Genomic DNA, 18,917 nt, shown 5'->3' on the forward strand with positions numbered 1-18,917 from the left:
TTTTCTGTCAAGTATCGTCCCAATTCATTGATTTGTCATATAAAATATCAGTAAATATTGAACAATGGACTTTGTGAGCAAGGTTATGTCTCCAAATGCTATGTTTAGTCACGTTTACCAACAGAACAAACATGTATAATTCACCGTCATCTAAGAAAAGCATCACACTGGAGAAACTAAAACCTGTAAATATTTGGCTTTTTGCTTGGACTGGATCAATCAATTAATGTTTCATACCTAGAAATGATAAACCCACCTTAATAACGCAGCCCCCTGAAGAAACTCTTACACCAGTCATTACTTTAAGCCTAAAAGAAATAACACTTTCTGCACCAAACAATTCATTTCCTCCACTGTGGAAGGTTGTGACCTCAACACAAGTGCCAGACGCAGAGTCTCAGCCCCAACCTCTGTTTTTTTTTTTTAATTTTACCTCGGGGTCAGACAAAAGGGCCTAATTAACCTGCACACCACTTTACCATGTATTCAATTTTCGATAAGAGCTGAGGAATAATACGGGCTGAATGGGCGCGTCAGGCCTGTAAGTGAAGAGCTGCTCCTCTCTTAAAGACCTCTGAACACGGGCCGTGACACCAGTTTCTCAAGTGTTGCACTCTGGCGCTGATGGGCGCATTCACTCCTAATCATTTCCATCAATAGTGTCGGAGGATGAGGCCATTACCCAGACGAGCCCTGGAGTGCGGTTCTCCGGTGGAGAGGCGATAATTGGATAATTAGTGCTGGGAACCAATTAGGACTCTGTGCTTGTGATGGCACGCGAGTTAAGCAAAGGTTAGCGAGAGAGGGTGGGGGTGGAGGTGGAGGTGGAGGGGGGGGGATGAGCGAGCTGATCGATTATCTCAGACACCCCGCACACACACTCACGCACACTCACGCACACAACGACAACCGTCCTTTCTCACCCTCCTGCTCCCTCTCCTCACTTTCTCCTTCCACCGCTTATCTGGCGGACAAAAGAGACCAAATCGCCTATTTCCATCTCAATGAGTTAAGCCCCAACAAGAGGCAGGGATCGGGCGACCGGCTTCAGACCCCGAATACCCGGCGATCAGCAGAGCAAATGGGACCACAATGCAGAAGAAAGGAAGAAAGGAGGGGAGGGAGGTGGAGGAGGGGGGGTTTGCACTAAAGATATATTTATATATGTTAAAGAAAATGCTAATATGTCCCGTGAAGAATAGAGGGGATTTTAGAGACTCTCTCTAATTCTGCTATTGTTGAACTCGCGTGCAGACGGGCGAGATTGACACGGTGATCACGTGAGAGAATGATTTTATTTTATTCTGGGGGGGTGTGTGTCCCCTCAGATGACAGCTTTACGTTGGGGGGGTGCAACAAAAAAAAACGGTCAAACATTGTAAGAAAGTCTCTCTGTCTTTCTAATGCACGCGCACACGCACGTGCAGGGAGTTTAATCCGCGAGGCGAGTCTGGTGTAATTTGCTTTTGATTGCTCTGTTTCTGTGTGTGTGTGTGTGTGTGTGTGTGTGTGTGTGTGTGTGTGTGTGAGAGAGAGAGAGAGAGAGAGAGAGAGAGAGCGCTGAATACCGTCGGAGGAGAGCTGTGTACTCCAAACACATAAAGAAATGAGAATAAACAGGAGGATTCTCACGCGGCCACACAGCGAGCACATTATCACCGAGCTTCAACAACGGGCTCGTCACAATGCTTTACAATCAGAGACAGAGCTGCTGCAACAAATCATTCATCCCAGTTCTCCTCATGCTATCAGTGATCTCAGCACACTCTGCGCCCTTTATGAAGCATTAGTATTTGGTTATGATCGTTAATATGAACACATTTGCTGGGTTGGTTGGTCAGGCTGGGGGGGAAAAAAGCCTTTGGCTGGTGTTTATCCTTTTTTTGGATTTGGTAATAAAGCAGTTATGAAGGCTGGCAATGCACTAACAAAAGCTTAATAAGCTGTTAATGAATAAATGTTTCTCCAGATGGTCTACAAAACAAAAAGCCTGTGAACAACTTATTGAGGGACTGTACAAAAATTATTAGGGTGTTTAAAGGGGGACTGTAGTTTTGGGGGAGAAATTCAAAATTAAAATTTGAATATTTTCAATATCAGTGAGGTAGTAATACAAACTCAGAAATATCTGTTTTTTCCATAACTCTTCTCAGAGGAAAATAAGGTCCTCAGAACACTGTTTGAAGCTAGAAAGGTGGCAGGGTCCGCCACATATAAACAAAGTAAAACAATATGAAACTCCTTAAAGGTCAGTTTGTTTATTCAGTTTTGGCATAAAAGAATCAGTCAATGAACATCTTTCTCCTCTGAATACATTTTCTGCCCCAAAAACTACATAGTGCACCTTTAAATTTGTAAAAACAAAATTGAAATAAAAAAAGTCGTGTAATGATGTACCGCATTCTATAACCTTAAAGGATAAGTTCACCCAAAAATGAAAATTCCATCATTACCTCCTCAGCCCCATGCAGATGAAGGGACGGGTAAAGTTTCGTAATCCACATAACATTTCTGGAGCTTCACAGCAGGACAGCGTTCTCCTTACCAACTGAAGTGGATGGGGACTTGTTTTAAAACATTAAAAAATAACCAAAAAATAAAACTATAAAATGGCTCCATACAGTCCATATGTTGTAAATCAAGTCTCTGGAAGCCCTCAGATCCCAAATCGATTTGAAAAGGCATTTTTTTCACCCTTGTTGCACGGTTCAGCCTGTGCACCTATTTCAGACGGAGTGGGCGCTAACACCTTTTAGCTTAGCCACCACAGTGAAGATTTTAGCTTTGAACTTTTCAACCGCATGTGGCCGAGAAGATAATGACGAAATTTTCAGTTTCAAGTGAACTTTTCCTTTAATATCTCAATTAACTTCTTAGGTTCGACACAAATTAACACATCAATAAAACCTGATACAGATTTATGCAACTATTGTAAAGGAGGCGATATGAAATGTAAACTTGGGACGAAAAGAAAATACAGACCAAAAATATACTTCTTCTCCCCCATAAACCCTCCCTAGGTCATACTGTCCTATAGTCAAAGGGATTTCCTACAACCTGGCAACCCAAAAGTTGTTCTCATTAAAGGATCATAACTGATCTATAATGCTGTGGCAGATGGTTTATGAATCATTAATAACTCAATTATAACTTATAAAGTCTTTATCAAGGAGCCGGGCTGTGAAGTGGCATCAATATTTCTATAAGGGGCAGGTAGTTTGGCTGTGGTGTCCTTAATTAACGGCAGGGTGATGTCTCCTTATCGTTTGGGACAGGCCTGACTGTGTCTAACTATGCAAGCTGCTTGACTAGATGTTGTCCATTCAGGTGTCTCCTATTTGACTTTCTGTGGCAGATGGGTTCTTTATAGAACATGCCAACTGATATTAGCTTCTACTGCAAGGCAAGAGTTGGAAAAAAGCTGTGTGTGCGTGTGTGTGTGTGTGTGTGTGTGTGTGTGAGTGGGGTGAAGAGGGAAAGAGAGGGAAAGAGAAAAAGAGACTGAGCCCAATGGGAAGAATGAGAAAATCTCTTAAAGAGCCGTGACGGGGCCCCGGCTGCTCTCTAAATGTATTTTAATAGGAGGGACCCTGATGTCCGGGCCAATTCATCTCCCATCTCCCTGTAATGAAAGGAGTCGTGGCCGGGACCCGGGCAGGTCTGGAGCAGGGTGGGGGGGAGTGAGGACTGAGGGATGGTACAAAGGCTGCATGTGGCTCTGCCTCATTATGCTGCAGTTAGGCGGAGGGCTGCGTGGAGGCAGCGGGGGTGAGGGTCCCCACAGACCAGCTCAGGGGCCACAATACCGGCGTGGACGGCTGCAGAGGGAGACCCTGCCATGCCATTATCCCGCCGCTACTAACGAGGGCTTCATACGCCTTTGATATAATCTCACTATTGAAATCCTGATAAATCCCCCCTGCGTTTACAGCCAAATCCCATTTGTAACGGGTTCATAGAAGGCTGTGTGAGTGCGTGCGTGACCGCCTGTGTGTGTGTGTGTGTGTAGTCTTCACCTGCGCCTCTCTGTTCTGGCAGGCGAGGCCACGGAGAGTCGCATGTTAAACCGGGCCGTTACACTGGCTTTAATTAAAAAATCCCCTCTCTCGCGCACAAGACATCTCGTGAGCCGATCTGATCTGAGACCGAATTAGAATAAAATCAATGTTTAAGTGGATATAGTCCTTTTTCCAGTCTCAGATATGATCTGATAGGCAAACAATTACTGGATTACGACACACTGGGGGGATGAATAATAGAAGACAGAGCAAATTTATGGAATTTATTAATGAGAATAAAAACGAGCAGTAAAATGATGCCATTACCACCAGTTACACCACATTCTTCTGGATGCTATTATTCAGCACGTTAAGCTGTCTCAGCATTATGGGTCTATCACAAGTCCATTATGTGAAATCTTATCTGTCTGGGTGAGTGGATCAGGGCGCTCTGAGGTTGGAGGAGAAGGACAGATCACGTCATATTCTTGCGTGCGTAAAGTTATTCTCCTATCGGAGGTGGAGAGGTCACTGGGACAGCTCCTCCTGCCATTGACTGCTTCTTGCTCCGGCGGGCTGCACGGGACACGCGCGTGGGGATCCAACCTGGCGGTGTTTTAAGCATAAATCTGTTCACAGTGAAAGTGCGCCCACAGAGCATCCTGAACAGATACTCCTATTCAAATGCTTTGTCCTCTAGCTCAGGGACACTGCGCATCTCTGTGCTTCCCCCCCATGTGCCGGTGCGCAGACTCATTTAACAGCCCGAGGAACATAAACAAGCAACGGAAACTATGGCTGTATTAAATCAAGCCTCGCGTTTAGCCCACATATTGGGTGCCAAGTTTCTCCGCACAGTCCAGGAATCTCTAAACAGGGTTTAGAGGTCTTTCAGAAGTCCCCCTTTTTTTCCCCTCTCAAAGCTCGGATTGGTCACAGTGCGGCTCATTTGCATGCCTCGCCGTATAAACCCTCCTGCAGACACTGCAGCCCTCTTGCGCTGAGAGAGCAGCACACCTCCAGTAGAGAGAGAGAGAGAGAGGGAGAGAGAGGAAGAGCGGAGCGCATCCAGTGCGCATTGAAAGACATATGGAATATTTATGAAAGGCTTTATACATTAAGATAAACAGACCCGGAGAGTCGACAAGAGCGGGGAAGGAACAGTTTTCTGGGCGTTTTGTTGAAACTTTAAATCGGACAGTTCGCTGAATCTCAGATTATTCTGGAGTGAAGGTGTCAAGATGGGAGGAATAGGGTGGAACGGGCTGTCGGTGCTACTGTGCGTCTCTCTGGCGAGCCTGGCTGCTGTCACACAAGGAAAGACTGTGAAATATCAGACATTCGAGGAAGACGCACCGGGGACAGTGATTGGAAACTTGGCCAAGGACATCTCCTCCAGCGCCTCTTCGTCGGGGGGCTCCAGGACCAATTTCAGGATGATGAAACAGTTCAACTCCTCTTTCATCCGTCTGAGGGAGAGCGACGGGCAGCTGACCATAGGAGAGAGGATAGACAGGGAGCGGATCTGCAAACACACCCTGCACTGCCTCATCGCTTTCGACGTGGTCAGCTTCTCCAAAGAGCAGTTCAAACTCATCCACGTCGAGGTGGAGGTCAAGGACATCAACGACAACTCCCCCGAGTTCCCCCGGAAAGAGTCGAGTCTGGAGATCTCCGAGAACACAGCGGTGGGCACGCGGATCCCGCTGGACTTTGCGGTGGATGATGATGTTGGGGTGAACTACATCCAAAGCTACCAGATCTCCGTGAACAGCCACTTTTCGATTGACGTGCTCAGCAGGGCCGACGGGGTTAAATATGCGGAGCTGGTGCTCATGAAGGAGCTGGACCGGGAGACGCAGGCGACTTACGCGCTGGAGCTGGTCGCCATGGACGGTGGCAACCCGTCCCGCACCGGAACAACGCGCATCAACGTCAAGGTGAAAGACTACAACGACAACAGTCCGGTGTTCGACAGGAACAGCTTCTCCGTGGACCTGCCCGAGGACGCGCCGGTGGGCTCCCTCCTGCTGGACCTGAACGCGGAGGACCCGGACGAGGGGCTGAACGGCGAGGTGGTGTACGGGTTCGGCAACCAGGTGCCCAATGAAATACGACAACTCTTCAGAGTGGACAGGAAGACCGGGCGGCTCACCTTGGAGAGCCCGATCGACTTTGAAAGTAAGACCACGTACGAGTTTGACGTCCAGGCCACCGACCTGGGTCCGAACCCGAGCCCGGCCATCTGCAAAATCGTAGTGCAGGTGCAGGACGTTAACGACAACGCGCCGGAGATCTCCATCACCCCCATGACATCCATCACGGCGGGGATAGCGTACATCACCGAGGCGGCGGCCAGGGAGAGTTTCGTGGCTCTGGTCAGCACCTCGGACAGAGACTCCGGCGCTAACGGACAGGTGCACTGCACTCTGTACGGACACGACCACTTCAGACTGCAGCAGGCGTACGAGGACAGCTTCATGATCGTGAGCACCAGCCCGTTAGACCGCGAGAAAATCCCCGAATATAACCTGACAGTGGTGGCGGAGGATCTGGGCTCCCCCCCCTTCAGGACCATCACTCAGTACACCATCAGACTGACGGACGAGAACGACAACGCTCCGGTGTTCAGTAAGCCGGTGTACGAGGTGGCCGTGGTGGAGAACAACGCACCTGGCGCGTACATCACCACGGTGGTGGCGCGGGACATGGACATGGGGTCAAACGGGAAGGTCAGCTACAAACTGGCGGACACGTACTTCATGGGCTCCCCCATCTCCACCTTCGTGTCTCTGGACCCCGCCAGCGGGTCGCTTTACGCGCTCCGCAGCTTCAACTATGAGGTGACGAAACAGCTGGAGCTCCGCATCACGGCCAGCGACGGCGGCTCCCCGCCCCTGTCCGGCAGCGCGAACGTCTACGTGAGGATCGTGGACCAGAACGACAACACGCCGGTCATCACTCAGCCGCCTCTCAACAACGGCTCCGCTGAAGTCCTCCTGCCCCGGGACGCGCCGAGCGGCTACGTCATCACCCGGGTGGAGGCGCGGGATGCGGATGAGGGCGTGAACGCAGAGCTGTCCTACGGGCTGGCCACCGGCGAGCCCTCCGTGTTCTCCGTGAACAAAGCCACCGGGGAGATCTACCTCAACCAGGTGCTCAGCCACGACGTGGACGAAACCCTGAGCGTGACCGTGACGGTGAGTGACAACGGGAGGCCCGCGCTCACCTCCACCGCCACGCTCCACTTCCTCATCATCGCGGGCGCCCCGCCGAGCGACAGGACCGTGTACCAGCCGGGCGGCGGGGACGAGGTGCACGCGCAGTGGGACCTGTCGGTGGTGATTATTGTTGTGCTCGCGGGGAGCTGCACGCTCCTGCTGCTCGCCATCATCCTCATCGCCACCACCTGCAACCGGCGCAAGCGGGACAAGAGCGGAGAAGACAGCGACTCGTACGGGGAGAAGGGCACGCTGGAGAGGGGCAGGAGCCACGTGGCGGACAACCCGCTCCTGCCTCTGCACGGGGCCGGGGGAGAAGCGGGCTTTGAGGGACACTCGTACAGCAGCCAGCCCGGCGGCTTCACCTCGGCTCACCCCGGGGGCAGCGACATGTGCTCGGCCTCAGAGGACGGCAGCGAGGTGCCCTGCGTGTACGACTCGGACAGCAACAGCAAGCTCCGAGGGACCAAACACGAGGTGAGACGCCCCTTTGGGACAGGTGGAGCAGGTGTGGGGCGGCGCAAAGCTATGAGAGCAATCTGCAGGCTGTACACTCAGCAGACACTAACCTTTGTTCTCTCCCCGCAGGGCTACTCCACTCTGCCCGGCTATGGGAACGGCAAAGAGGCGGTGAGGCCCATCACTATCTGGAAGGGGAACTCTTACACCACCATCTCTGCCAGGGACCCCGCCTTCAGTGGCAAAGACAGTGGCAAGGGAGACAGTGACTTCAATGACAGTGACAGCGATGTCAGTGGAGACACCGGCCTGAAGAAGGACGGGGCGGTGGTTCCTCCCATGGGCGGACAAAATGGTAAGAAGAAAGGCTGGATTCATGAAATGATCTCAACTGAGTGTTGTGTTTTGGTTCTGCATCTAACCCCACTCTCCTCCCTCCCTCTCTTCTAGCTCTGTGGGCGTGCACAAGCGAATGTAAGGTCCTGGGTCACTCAGACCGCTGCTGGAGCCCCTCGGCAGTGAGAGCCAACGCAGCGCCCTCCCCGGCCCCGACCCTCTCCTCCTTCAGCAGCCTCCCCAAGACAGCCTCCCTGCCCCGGGACCCCAACCGCAGGGACAACTACTACCAGGCCCACATCCCCAAAACAGTGGGGCTGCAGAGCGTGTACGAGAAGGTGCTGCACAAAGAGTACGACTACGTCCTGGTCACCCCACCCAGGCCCGTGAGGGTGCAGGAGATCAGCGACATCACCCTCCCCGTTTACACCCCCACCCCCACACACTGCCCCAACAATGACGTCTGAATCAGACATTGCACACACACAGAGCTCCCACTCAAAGAAATGTAAAGTGTATTCAGAAGTTTTAATTTATGATTCCTTGACAATGAGAATAATGTTTTGCAGATATCTGTTGCTGTGAATATCTAAGTTTATATCTTCATGTTTGTGTTTCCTTGTAAGAGCCACATTTGATGCCCACTCAATCACCTTTTGTTGGACATGAAGTGTATCATATGCAAGTTTTGTACATACAGAGATTTTTATTTTTATAAAAGTAATAATTAAGCAAAGAGATGTACATATGAATTGTAATTATTGATCTTTACGCACGCTGACTATTTAAAAATGGCCCCGGAAACTGTGCAGTTTGAGGGCCGGTGACCCACAATGTATCAAGTTGATAACGATGTATAAAATCATTTGAATGCAATAAGTGACTGTACAGATTTCTTTTTTTTAATCGTCACGATATTCTGAGAGGAAAAATAAACTTTGAAATACTGTTCTGAGACTGCGAGTGCCTCGTTCCTTCGCAGCGGGTGACGTGGAGGTGAGCGGGGTGTTTGTGCGTGCCTCGCAGGAGCATCAGTCACGACTGGAAGCCGACAGGCGTCGCTGTTATTGCAGCAGTGAGCCTCTGTCCTTGCAGCCCACCGAAGAAGGTCAGTTTAGTTTTTTCTTCTGTGAATTTGCTGGTGAGATGCCAGAACAGACGCCAAGGTTTTTTTTTTCTTCTTCTTCTCCTTCCAGCAAATCACTCTGTCGCCTCGCGCATATCAAGAGCGCTCATAGTTACTCTCTGGGCTTAATAACCTGCACGTGAACAGATTTACATCACATATAAATCATTACCACCTAATGACGCGCGCACAGGAGAGACATGATGAGATTGACTGTGCGTAAAGGCGCGCGTGCTTTGCGTCTGAAAACAAAAAAAAAAGGGCACGTGGGGAGAGGAAGTCTGAGGATAAGTTTGATACGCATCCAGGTGATTTTTGTCTAAGAACATGAAGTCCTTGTGAGCAAATCCTCCTGCAATCCTGTCAGGATGTTTTTTTTGTCTATCTGCCAAATGCGCACGCTGCGCCCCCTTACGTAATCCCCCCCACCCCCCACCCCCATTATTATTCATGGGTTCAGGGCATTTTTCATAACAGAAACGCAGCGCTGGACTCGCATATAGAAGATGTAAGGGGAGTAAGATGTGAGTCTATCCAGCAAAGTGCCTTTTTTGTGTAAATATACTGTGTCCAAGGTGGAGAAAACATGCGACATTCCACCGGAGTCACCTCTGACCTGCAACCGTCTGTGGAGGCATTGAGAGGGGGAGAGACGGGGGAGAGGGAGGGAGGGGTGTGTGTGTGTGTGTGTGTGTGTGTGTGTGTGCGCGCGCGCAAAGGTGATCTGAGGAGACAGCCTCACCCTTCCTTCATCCTTCATCATCTGCCTTAATTGCTGAATAGGTCTTCCCACCGAGGTTGTCATACAGCTTAATGATATGAAATCCTGAGGATCATAGCAGGAATCAGAGTCATGTAAGTTACATGAGCCGCCTATATGATCTTCAAAGAGAAAAAAAGATTAAGGCTCTTCTCAAATTCTCAAAGAAAGCAAGAAAGAAAAAAAGGAAAAAAAACTTTTGGCTTAAATTAGTGGTTGCTCACAATTACCACCGACTGGAGGTGGCTGTGTTTTACCTTTTTATTTGAAGAAGTTACAAAACTTTGGGGAGAGGCTGAGAGAGAGGGGGGGAGGGGGAGAGAGAGAGAGGGAGAGAGAGAGAGAGAGAGAGAGAGAGAGAGAGAGAGAGAGAGTAGTCAGTGGACTGGGCTCTCCTCAGGTGTTTGGCTCCAGTCATGGCCGGGAACTCAGAGAAAGTACCGATCGCCTCGGCGGGACCAGAGGACCTGCAGCAGTTCATGCCTCCGGTGAGTTTGACTTTGATATTCCAGACAGGCCGGCAGAGCTCAGTGTGTTCGGGATAAGCAGATCTATATGTTAGAAAAGTGTTTGGACGTGTGTGGGGGGCCAGTCAGAGTCCAAGGTGTTCGGTTATTGACCTCTCATATGCTGAAACCTGCTCTGAATCTCTCCAGTGTTTAGGCTGCTTGTTCTAAACACACGGTCATGATGTTATATATATATGAACATTTTTTTTCTCGGTCCTTGTGTTTTGCCGCAGGCCTACTCCGCCGTGGCCGTGAAGCCCGCCGCCACCGGCCGCCTCCTGAAGGCCGGGATCGCGGTGCTCATCGCAGGGGCCCTCCTGCTGCTACTGGGGGCTGTCGGTGCTTTCTACTTCTGGAACAACAATGAAAAACACGTAAGAGTCATATTTTATTTATCCTCTTACTTGCACGGCAAAGAATTTGTTTTTTTAAAAAGGGACTGTATGAAAATTATAAGGAGGGGTGGGGGTGGGGATTTTAATTGTCCTTCTGAAGTTACAGTAGTCTGGGGACTTTCACTTCTATTTTTTATGAATGTGCTCACTGGTGTAGCACATAGGAAGTTCCATGACCATATTAGGTATGCAAGTGGTGCCAATTTAAGACATTATTTGGGCGTTTTGTGGGGAGGGTGTTGCAGTTGTCAGTCAAGAGGAAGTTCAAAGAAAACATTAATAACCCTGGGAAAAGGGTTTTCTTTCCTACAAAGAGAAACATGAAGTTCGGCCGCCATCGCCATCCCAATCGCTTCTGTACAGTCCCTAAGGACTTTTAATCAAAAGTCAAATCAAATGCAGTCTGATCTGCTAGATTATTCCCTTTGTTCCATTGTAGTTTCTCTCCTCTTTCAAAAAGTTTTTCTAAAATAAGTGGAACTACCATCGACAAAAAAAAACCACAGCCCTCATACTCACACCCTATAAAAAATAATGCCGCTTGATTGAAGGAATTCTTGAAATGAGCTGCCTTTAATTGGAAACAAGTGAGATTAAGTCGTCAGAGGTCAAATTTGTAACTACTTTGAATTAGAAGGAGACTGAGAGGAAAGTCTTTTTTTTTTCTTTTTTCCACAAGATGGACTTTTTTGCAGCGTAGGCAAACAGTAAAATGTAAATGAAACACTCCAGTTCCACGGTGCAGTCTGCTGGGTGAATGGAGGCGTTGTGTGTGCTGGAGGATCCTGGCTGTGTGGAGAGGGGTGGGGTGGGGTGGGGTGTGGGGGGGCCTCTTTTTGGGTCCGGCTGATGCTCCAGGGGCAAGAGGTGGAAGAGATGAGGAGGAAAATGTAGCTTTCTGAGTGTTTTTTTTTTCCATTATGGAGTTAGAAAAAGGTATGAAGACATGATGAAAAGGCTCGGTAGAAGGGTCATCATCACCCACAGCTGCACAGATTGTATTCTCCTGACCGAGTCTGAAAGAAATTGTCGCCTGAAAGAGAAATCCAGAAAAGAGACGTGTGAGGAGAAGTCGCGGGGTAAGATTGGAGAAAGAGGGTGAGGAGGAGTGTTGAAAGAGAGAGGGCTGGGGGTGGGGTGACTCTCAGGGCTCTCATACCTTACATGCCAGTCTGAAACCTTGTGTGTGTGTGTGTGTGTGTGTGTGTGTGTGTGTGCAGGTCTACAATGTCCACTACAGCATGAGCATCAATGGCAAAGTGGAGGAGGGTACAATGGAGATCGACACGGCCAACAACATGGAGAGATTCAGCACCGGCAGCGGGGCGGACGAGGCCGTCGAGGTCCACGACTTTGAGATTGTGAGTTGGATCTCGAAATAATCCCAAAAAATCAGATAAAAAGCAGAGAACCAGACTCATCAACACGCTCATCACTGCTCTCCGGGCAATTTGGATCATCAGAGAAGAAGTCGATCAGATTTGCTGAAACTTTAATGACCCTTGTGAGATACTGGCTCAGCGTAGCAGCGGAGAAATTAAGAACAAGTAGACATGTTATCTCCCTTTGGGCACATCAGTGTCAAGAAGCATCGTCTCTCCAATTTTCATTAAATTCGGACTGGTGGTTTTTGACCTTTAATTAAAGTGCCCCAATCAGGCCAATCAGAGAAGTGAAGCAGCAGTTTTGGCCTTTTAACTATTTAAATTTTGACCTTTAAGCACAGTGTCCCCCGTGAGTGTGATTTCCTAATCTAGGACATACCGCCACACCGCAGCATCGCCCCGAAATGTGATCAAAATCGGTGATTACGTCTGATGTACAGATCTATAGTCCCTGCAGAGTGCAACACAACCACTGTAGAGGTAATGAGTTCTTACTTCCAGCGTTTTGTTTGTTCTCTGACCTCTCCAGGGCATCACAGGGATCCGGTTTTCAGGAGGAGAGAAGTGCTACATCAAGACCCAAGTGAAGGCTCGTCTGCCTGATGTGGAGGCGCTCAACAAGGAATCGATGACGTTCGATCTGGTGGGTTGGTCCCGTCTGTCCTTTATGTCCCGAGAAGACGTGTTTTCGTCACGCTGTAATGTGCTTTGTAGTCAGTAACCCCTTTCTACTGCAGGAACTCAACAAACTCTAACCCTAGGCGTCCTATTGCCGGAGCTTTTAAAGGAGTAGTTTGATATTTTGGGGGCTACTCTTGGTTGCTCTGTTGCTGAGCATCAGATGAGAAAATCGATGCCATTCAAGGTATGAAGGTATGGCAGCAGCCAGTTAGCTTAGCTTAGCATAAAGACTGAATATGGGGAAAACCGCTAGCTTGGTGCTTTTCAAAGGTAAAAAAATCCACCTATCAACACCTCTAAAGCTCTAAAAATGGCTATTTGTGGTATTACAGGGAGTAAATTTAACGGACACTGAGAGTTTATCAGCCCCTCATTCAACATGTATTAACATTAGCCACTGACCTTATGAATCTGGATGGATCTTGTGGGGCTGAAAAGTGAAGCCAGAGCAGAAGTGTCTTAAACCTGCATTCTTTCTAATAGCCAGGAGGGGGCAACTCCATTGGTTTCAAAAGGAAAATGATAAAGCTTGTGACTGGCAGGTCACTAACACTGCCATGTCCTTGGGCTCTCAGTCAGATCCAATCAGGATATCATCCCCAGGTCCAACCTCTAGTCCAAATATGGTCACTTCTGGCTCCAAAAAACAAGATGATGACGGCCATAGTGCCAAATTTCAAGGCCTAAACAGTAGCCCACAAACCAATGGGTGACGTAACTGTGGGTTTACCTTGTCAGGCTTTGGTACTAAGCTCTTCCTTGTGTTTCCAGTTTATTTTACAAACACTGACGTTGGCAGCCAGTACATAAGTCTTATCAGGGTAAACAGGCCAGTGTAACCATGGTAACAGCTGCATGGCAAAACAAACTCAGTGCTTAAGCTTACATTAAAGCTGCTGTAAGTGTTATCGTCGTTTTAGGAAACTTCCTGTCCCCTCACTCCTCTCTACGTCACCACATGAACGAGCAGCGCTAATCACCAGATATAGCAGCAAACAGGAGGATCCTGCTCTCTGTGCATTGACAGAAAGCCCCGTCGCTTTATGGAGTTCTCTGTCCTGATTGGATAAAGTGGGCAGGGATACCAGAAAGTGTATTTTCTCTGCATTTTACTGCATGAGCAGGAGGAGGAGAGACATGGGTTACTCACCAAACACCCGATAACAATGATAACTGTTGGAATACAGAGCAACACTTACAACAACTATAGAAATATATCACTCACTCGGACTTAAGTCGGGTTTGGAAGTAAAAACCAAGTGAGGCTCAGATACTTCTCTGGACTCGGTCGTGATTGGGCAGAAAAATGCGGCCTGACTTCATGCACGCTCTCACGTGCCTCTTCTCATACGAAACGTTGTTTAGCTCTTCAAATGCAACTTTTAACATTTACAGCTTCAGATACGATGGATTGTTTGAACCAGAGAAACTTTCATTAAGGGCTAACATTTGTGAGTGCAGTACTGACATTACAATACCGTAATGTCTTCTAACTCATCACCCTTTCCCTTACTTGCTAATGAGCCATGAAATCTGAAGGTACAGATGTCAGGCGGTCGCTGATAAAGGACCATTAGTTCGTCACGTTCTAATAACAAGACGGCTAAAAAGACAGTACAAGTTATAGAGGACCTGGTTAAACCTGGTCACCTGCTTAACATGACTTTTTAATGATTTATGGGGCAATTTTAAATATTTAATCAGCCCATTTATAAAGCCAGCGCTTACAAATGATAAACCCTTTGTAAAGTATTCTTTAGTCATACCAAAAGTTGCATTTTACTGCCGCTTACTGTGTTGTGTATGCTTTGCTGAGCTGTAGAGATATACTCACTGCTGATATGAAGCTATTAGCATGAATCACCAGAGCCGATGATCTACCAGGAACACATGGTTGATTTTATGTGTGGGTTCCCATCACTTAACAGCTTGGTGGACTCTATTAAGATCAATAAACACAACAGAGGACTACACAAAAATGTACCGTGTGTGTGTGCGTGTGTGTGTGTGTGTGTAATGCTATCACAACACACCAACACCACAGCCTGTGACTGTTCAATTGAGGCTGTCTGATAATTAAAATCATTTAGCTCTGCATAAGCCTCACATCCACATAAATCCACATCACCAGAATTGCCTTCACACGTGCCCATAAGCATGCACGCACACACACACACACACACACACACACACGAGGGCACACAATTAATTATCACGCAGGGCTGCTCTTATTGCCTCTCTCTGCCTCATAAAAGATCATTTATTTCACGTTTTGTGCTTTTGTGTGTGTTTGTGTTATTGCCTCTCTTTGCCTCATAAATGATCGTTTGGTTCACGTTTGTGGGTTTCGCCTGTGTGTGTGTGTGTGTGTGTGTGTGTGTGTGAGTGTGAGAGTGTGTGTGGAGACAGGGAGATGTTGTTATAATGGTTGCTGCAGGCTGGTCATTTGCTATAATTTAGAGTGATGGCAAATATGGGTTAGATAAGCGCGCACACAGACACACACAGACACACACAGACACACACACACACACACACACAGACACACACACAGACACACACACAGACACACACACACACACACACACACACGTGCGACGCCATCCGGAGAGAGTGGGTCAGATAAACTCTTATCAGTCGAGCAGCGGAGAAGGACCCCCGCTTTTATTTGTCCCTCCAGCAAATCATTTGAGCTGGAGAGAGAGAAAAAAAAAAACATTTCTGAGAGGTTGGAGGATAACATTCCCTAAACATGTCTGTGGCTAGTGCAGTGCAGCCCGCAGGAACAGATGCCTGTGGGCAAACTCATCCCCTCAGAATTCCTCTTTTACCTGCAGGCTGTGGATACAGAGTCAGTATGTTTACACAGTATCTCCTCTGAAAACCTCATTAGTTTATCTGCAGAAACCTGCAAATTTAGGCCATCCAATCTCTCCCTCCCCTCAGATCTTGATGAGTCCTGACACTGTGTATGCAGCTAAATGTTAGCACAGAGGGAATCTGTATACTAAAGCCTCCAGGGCTGCCTTTTTACTACTTGATTTTATGTTGTTATGAGGAGCATTAACAGCACAGCATTAAAGCAGATTAGACTCGGACAGGACGCAAAGACTGTGGGCTATTTAAAGGGGACAGCTAGTAACAAGATCCATAAACAAGTGTGATTTTACGCCTTCAGCAGCCAGAGACATCTCGAGATGCTTTGTTGTGATGTTTGTCTCACTTCTCCTCACCCTCTCCCCCCACCCTGAAGGAGGACGAGGTGATGCCAGCCAAATTTGAGGATGATCTGATCTGGGTGGCAGCTGACACTCCCCTCTCGGACTCTGCCTTCCTCAGCAACAAGATAAAGGACTTGTGCGGAGACCTGCCAATCTTCTGGCTCCGTCCCACCTACTCCACCAGTAAGCAATCGAGATAGCTCGTGGGTAAAGCTGTGATAAATGTAAATCCGAGGACGACTGAAAGCCAATTTTTCAAGGCTGTGTGAGTTTTGTCACAAAACAAAGAGGATCTGGGTCAAACGGTCTCCATAATATCCATTTAACACCGCGGCTGTTAAAGCCACAGAAAGAAAAAAACAGGCTAAAAAAGAAAAGCAGAAGTCCTTTTGAAGTTTCCCAGCTCCCGAGTGTACAATTTTCAGCATGCTGGGAGGTCAAAAGTTCCCAAAACACAATTTTATTCTACTTCATCTGAGGGCTTCAAAAATACTGCCAGAGAAACGGCTGCGCAATCAGGAGCTGAGCCACATTAGTGCCACTCCGCTCCTAAATTTGGTCTGCTGTCAGATACTGAGACTGTAATGTGTGCAGGCGGACAGAGGAAGAGGAGGGCCGCCCCCCGCCAGCGCCGCCAGGCAGCCGGGGCCGGGGAGGAGGAAGAGGACGTGGAGGCAGAGTTCAACCCGGAGAACCCCTACCAGGTGAGTCATGCAAACAAACTCACACGTTCCTCTTCCTCTGTCGTGTTTACGTCCCGCCGCGGCGTCTGCGACTGTCCGTTCACATCTGCGGGCTACCTGAGAAGGCTTTTGCCGAGGAGGGTTTCTCACAGCTGTGCGAGCGGGAGCAGATGCCGGGGTCACGGCGGAGGGGCCCGGATTGTCACTGCAGATCTGAGTGTATGCGTGGGTGTGTTTTCTGTGCATGCGTTCTCTATGCGAGGCTGTCTCAGCCTGTCCAAAGCTTTCCTTTCAGCGTTGAGGCTGTATGAATAATTCCACGACACCACCCCCTCCTCCGCCGTGGCCCCTTTGCCCTGCTGAGCACACACAGACTCCCATACATACACCCCCCCCCATGCCCTCCATCCTCACCCCTTCTGTTGGGCCCCACTTTTTCCTAAGCCCTCTGCAAGCATCCCCCAACCCCTGCTACGCACTCCTGACAGCCACAGACGGGGGGTAAACAGCAAGCACTGCGCTGAAGAAGAAAATATTTGACAACAAAAACCCACATCTGACAACACCCCCTCCTCCCCATCCCGCCTGTCGGAAATCCATTTTTAATTGGTTAGAAACGAGCACTATCCGCCGCCACTGAAGACGTACAGTATCACACTTTGCACACTCTGATGCCCGCTGTCCTGTCTGTCTCCTCTCAGAGAGGCCTCGAGGGCGAGCAGGGCACCATGAACATCGACCCCATGCTGGACCACCAGGGCGTGTGCTGCACCGAGTGCCGCCGCAGCTACACCCACTGCCAGAGGATCTGCGAGCCGCTGGGAGGGTACCACCCGTGGCCGTACCACTACCGAGGTTGCAGGGTGGTCTGCAGAGTCATCATGCCCTGCAACTGGTGGGTGGCACGCATCTTGGGTCTGGTGTAGACCAACGATTAATACCATTGTCGAGTTGATTATTTTCTCTTTTAATCAATTTGTTGTTTGGTTGTTTAAAATGTCAGAAAAGTCCAAGATGACATCTTGTTTTTTGTCCACAACTCAAAGATATTCAGTTAATTGTCACAGAGGGGTAAAGAAACCAGAAAACATTCACATTTAACAATCTGGAATCAGAATTTCTCAATTCGATTAATCGATAAGCAAAATAGTTGGCGGTCACTGTTGAATAACTGATTAACCGTTGCAGTGGTAGTGTAGAAACCCCCGCCAACGTAGGATGGTAGAGTAGAGGAGGGGAGAAACTAAAGGGTGGATGAAGAGGAAAGTTTAGGGAGGTGGTGGTTTCTTGTCGTCATCTACTGTAGTTACCTGATTCGTAGGAAATGATCAGCATCGGTCTCCGTGTTCACACATTATAAATCCACGGTACGGAATCTAGGACAGACATGTAAAGAAACGCAGCAGCTGCACTCTGCACAGCTTGTCTTATTAAATAAACATACCTGCTATCGATTCAGATCCTTCTGGACTACAGCACAACACGCTGTCAGGAGATAACACGAGTTGTGATACGAAACATCCAACAGACCTGTCATCAATTATTGATAAGAAAAAGCATCGACGCCTGCATTGATTTGAAATATGTTTAACGGCACCCATTTATGTAGAGGAAAAGCAGGCGAGCTTGTGTTTATAGAGCTGGTAATCACAACTTTGCTTTCATTCTTTTTGCTTTTTGATGTAAATAAATGTATAGGGTGCAAAGCATTTCAGCAGCAGTCAGCTGGCTTCAACAGCAGCGGATGTTTGTTGAGAAATCTTTTTGACTCCTGTGTTTTTAACTCTTTCCTCTTCCTGTTTCGTCTTCATGAGTAGCTCTCATTAAAACAAAGAACTGTACTCGCAAACTTTCATCCGCATGTGTTTTCATCTGCATTGAAGAAGCTCTACCAAAAGTGCAATATCACTGAATAAACTTTTTTAAGTAAACTCTGACGTGTCGCCGCTTATTTTTCCGTTATTGACCGAATGACTCAATATCCCATTTGTAAATACATATGGCTTCTAACTTGTGGTGAGGCTGATTTGGGAACACCCTCTCCCCCTCTCGTGCACACTCAAAGACACTTCACAGTTTGGAGACGTGTCACATCTGGTAGCTGCTCCAAAGGGATGAGCAGAAAGAAGTTTCCAGAGTTCTT

The 18,917-nt window shown here is 48.3% G+C and overlaps 2 protein-coding genes across 2 annotated transcripts; both read left to right on the forward strand.

The window, feature by feature from the left end:
• The first annotated feature begins 4,789 nt into the window (after positions 1-4,789).
• On the forward strand, positions 4,790-8,971 carry LOC311266978 (protocadherin-8-like). The gene is made up of 3 exons (XM_084369729.1): positions 4,790-7,696; positions 7,808-8,033; positions 8,129-8,971. The coding sequence occupies exons 1-3, from the start codon at positions 5,240-5,242 to the stop codon at positions 8,479-8,481; spliced, it is 3,036 nt and encodes a 1,011-aa protein (XP_084225855.1). The 5' UTR covers positions 4,790-5,239; the 3' UTR covers positions 8,482-8,971.
• A 1,320-nt stretch (positions 8,972-10,291) lies between these two features.
• On the forward strand, positions 10,292-18,699 carry LOC311266391 (leukocyte cell-derived chemotaxin 1-like). The gene is made up of 7 exons (XM_084368741.1): positions 10,292-10,388; positions 10,643-10,783; positions 12,025-12,165; positions 12,719-12,832; positions 16,124-16,274; positions 16,686-16,795; positions 17,476-18,699. The coding sequence occupies exons 1-7, from the start codon at positions 10,317-10,319 to the stop codon at positions 17,698-17,700; spliced, it is 954 nt and encodes a 317-aa protein (XP_084224867.1). The 5' UTR covers positions 10,292-10,316; the 3' UTR covers positions 17,701-18,699.
• The last annotated feature ends 218 nt before the right edge of the window (positions 18,700-18,917 follow it).

Source organism: Pagrus pagrus (assembly GCF_965226575.1).
Source record: "Pagrus pagrus genome assembly, chromosome: 12".
NCBI classification, from domain to species: domain Eukaryota; kingdom Metazoa; phylum Chordata; class Actinopteri; order Spariformes; family Sparidae; genus Pagrus; species Pagrus pagrus.

What these genes read in the sequence shown, in the direction of transcription:
- LOC311266978 (XM_084369729.1), top strand. Translation starts at nt 5,240, where the DNA reads ATGGGAGGAATAGGGTGGAACGGGCTGTCGGTGCTACTGTGCGTCTCT. An exon ending in TCCGAGGGACCAAACACGAG is followed by an intron (nt 7,697 to 7,807) that starts GTGAGACGCCCC and finishes CTCTCCCCGCAG; the next exon opens with GGCTACTCCACTCTGCCCGG. An exon ending in TCCCATGGGCGGACAAAATG is followed by an intron (nt 8,034 to 8,128) that starts GTAAGAAGAAAG and finishes CCTCTCTTCTAG; the next exon opens with CTCTGTGGGCGTGCACAAGC.
- LOC311266391 (XM_084368741.1), top strand. Translation starts at nt 10,317, where the DNA reads ATGGCCGGGAACTCAGAGAAAGTACCGATCGCCTCGGCGGGACCAGAG. An exon ending in GGAACAACAATGAAAAACAC is followed by an intron (nt 10,784 to 12,024) that starts GTAAGAGTCATA and finishes GTGTGTGTGCAG; the next exon opens with GTCTACAATGTCCACTACAG. An exon ending in AGGTCCACGACTTTGAGATT is followed by an intron (nt 12,166 to 12,718) that starts GTGAGTTGGATC and finishes TGACCTCTCCAG; the next exon opens with GGCATCACAGGGATCCGGTT.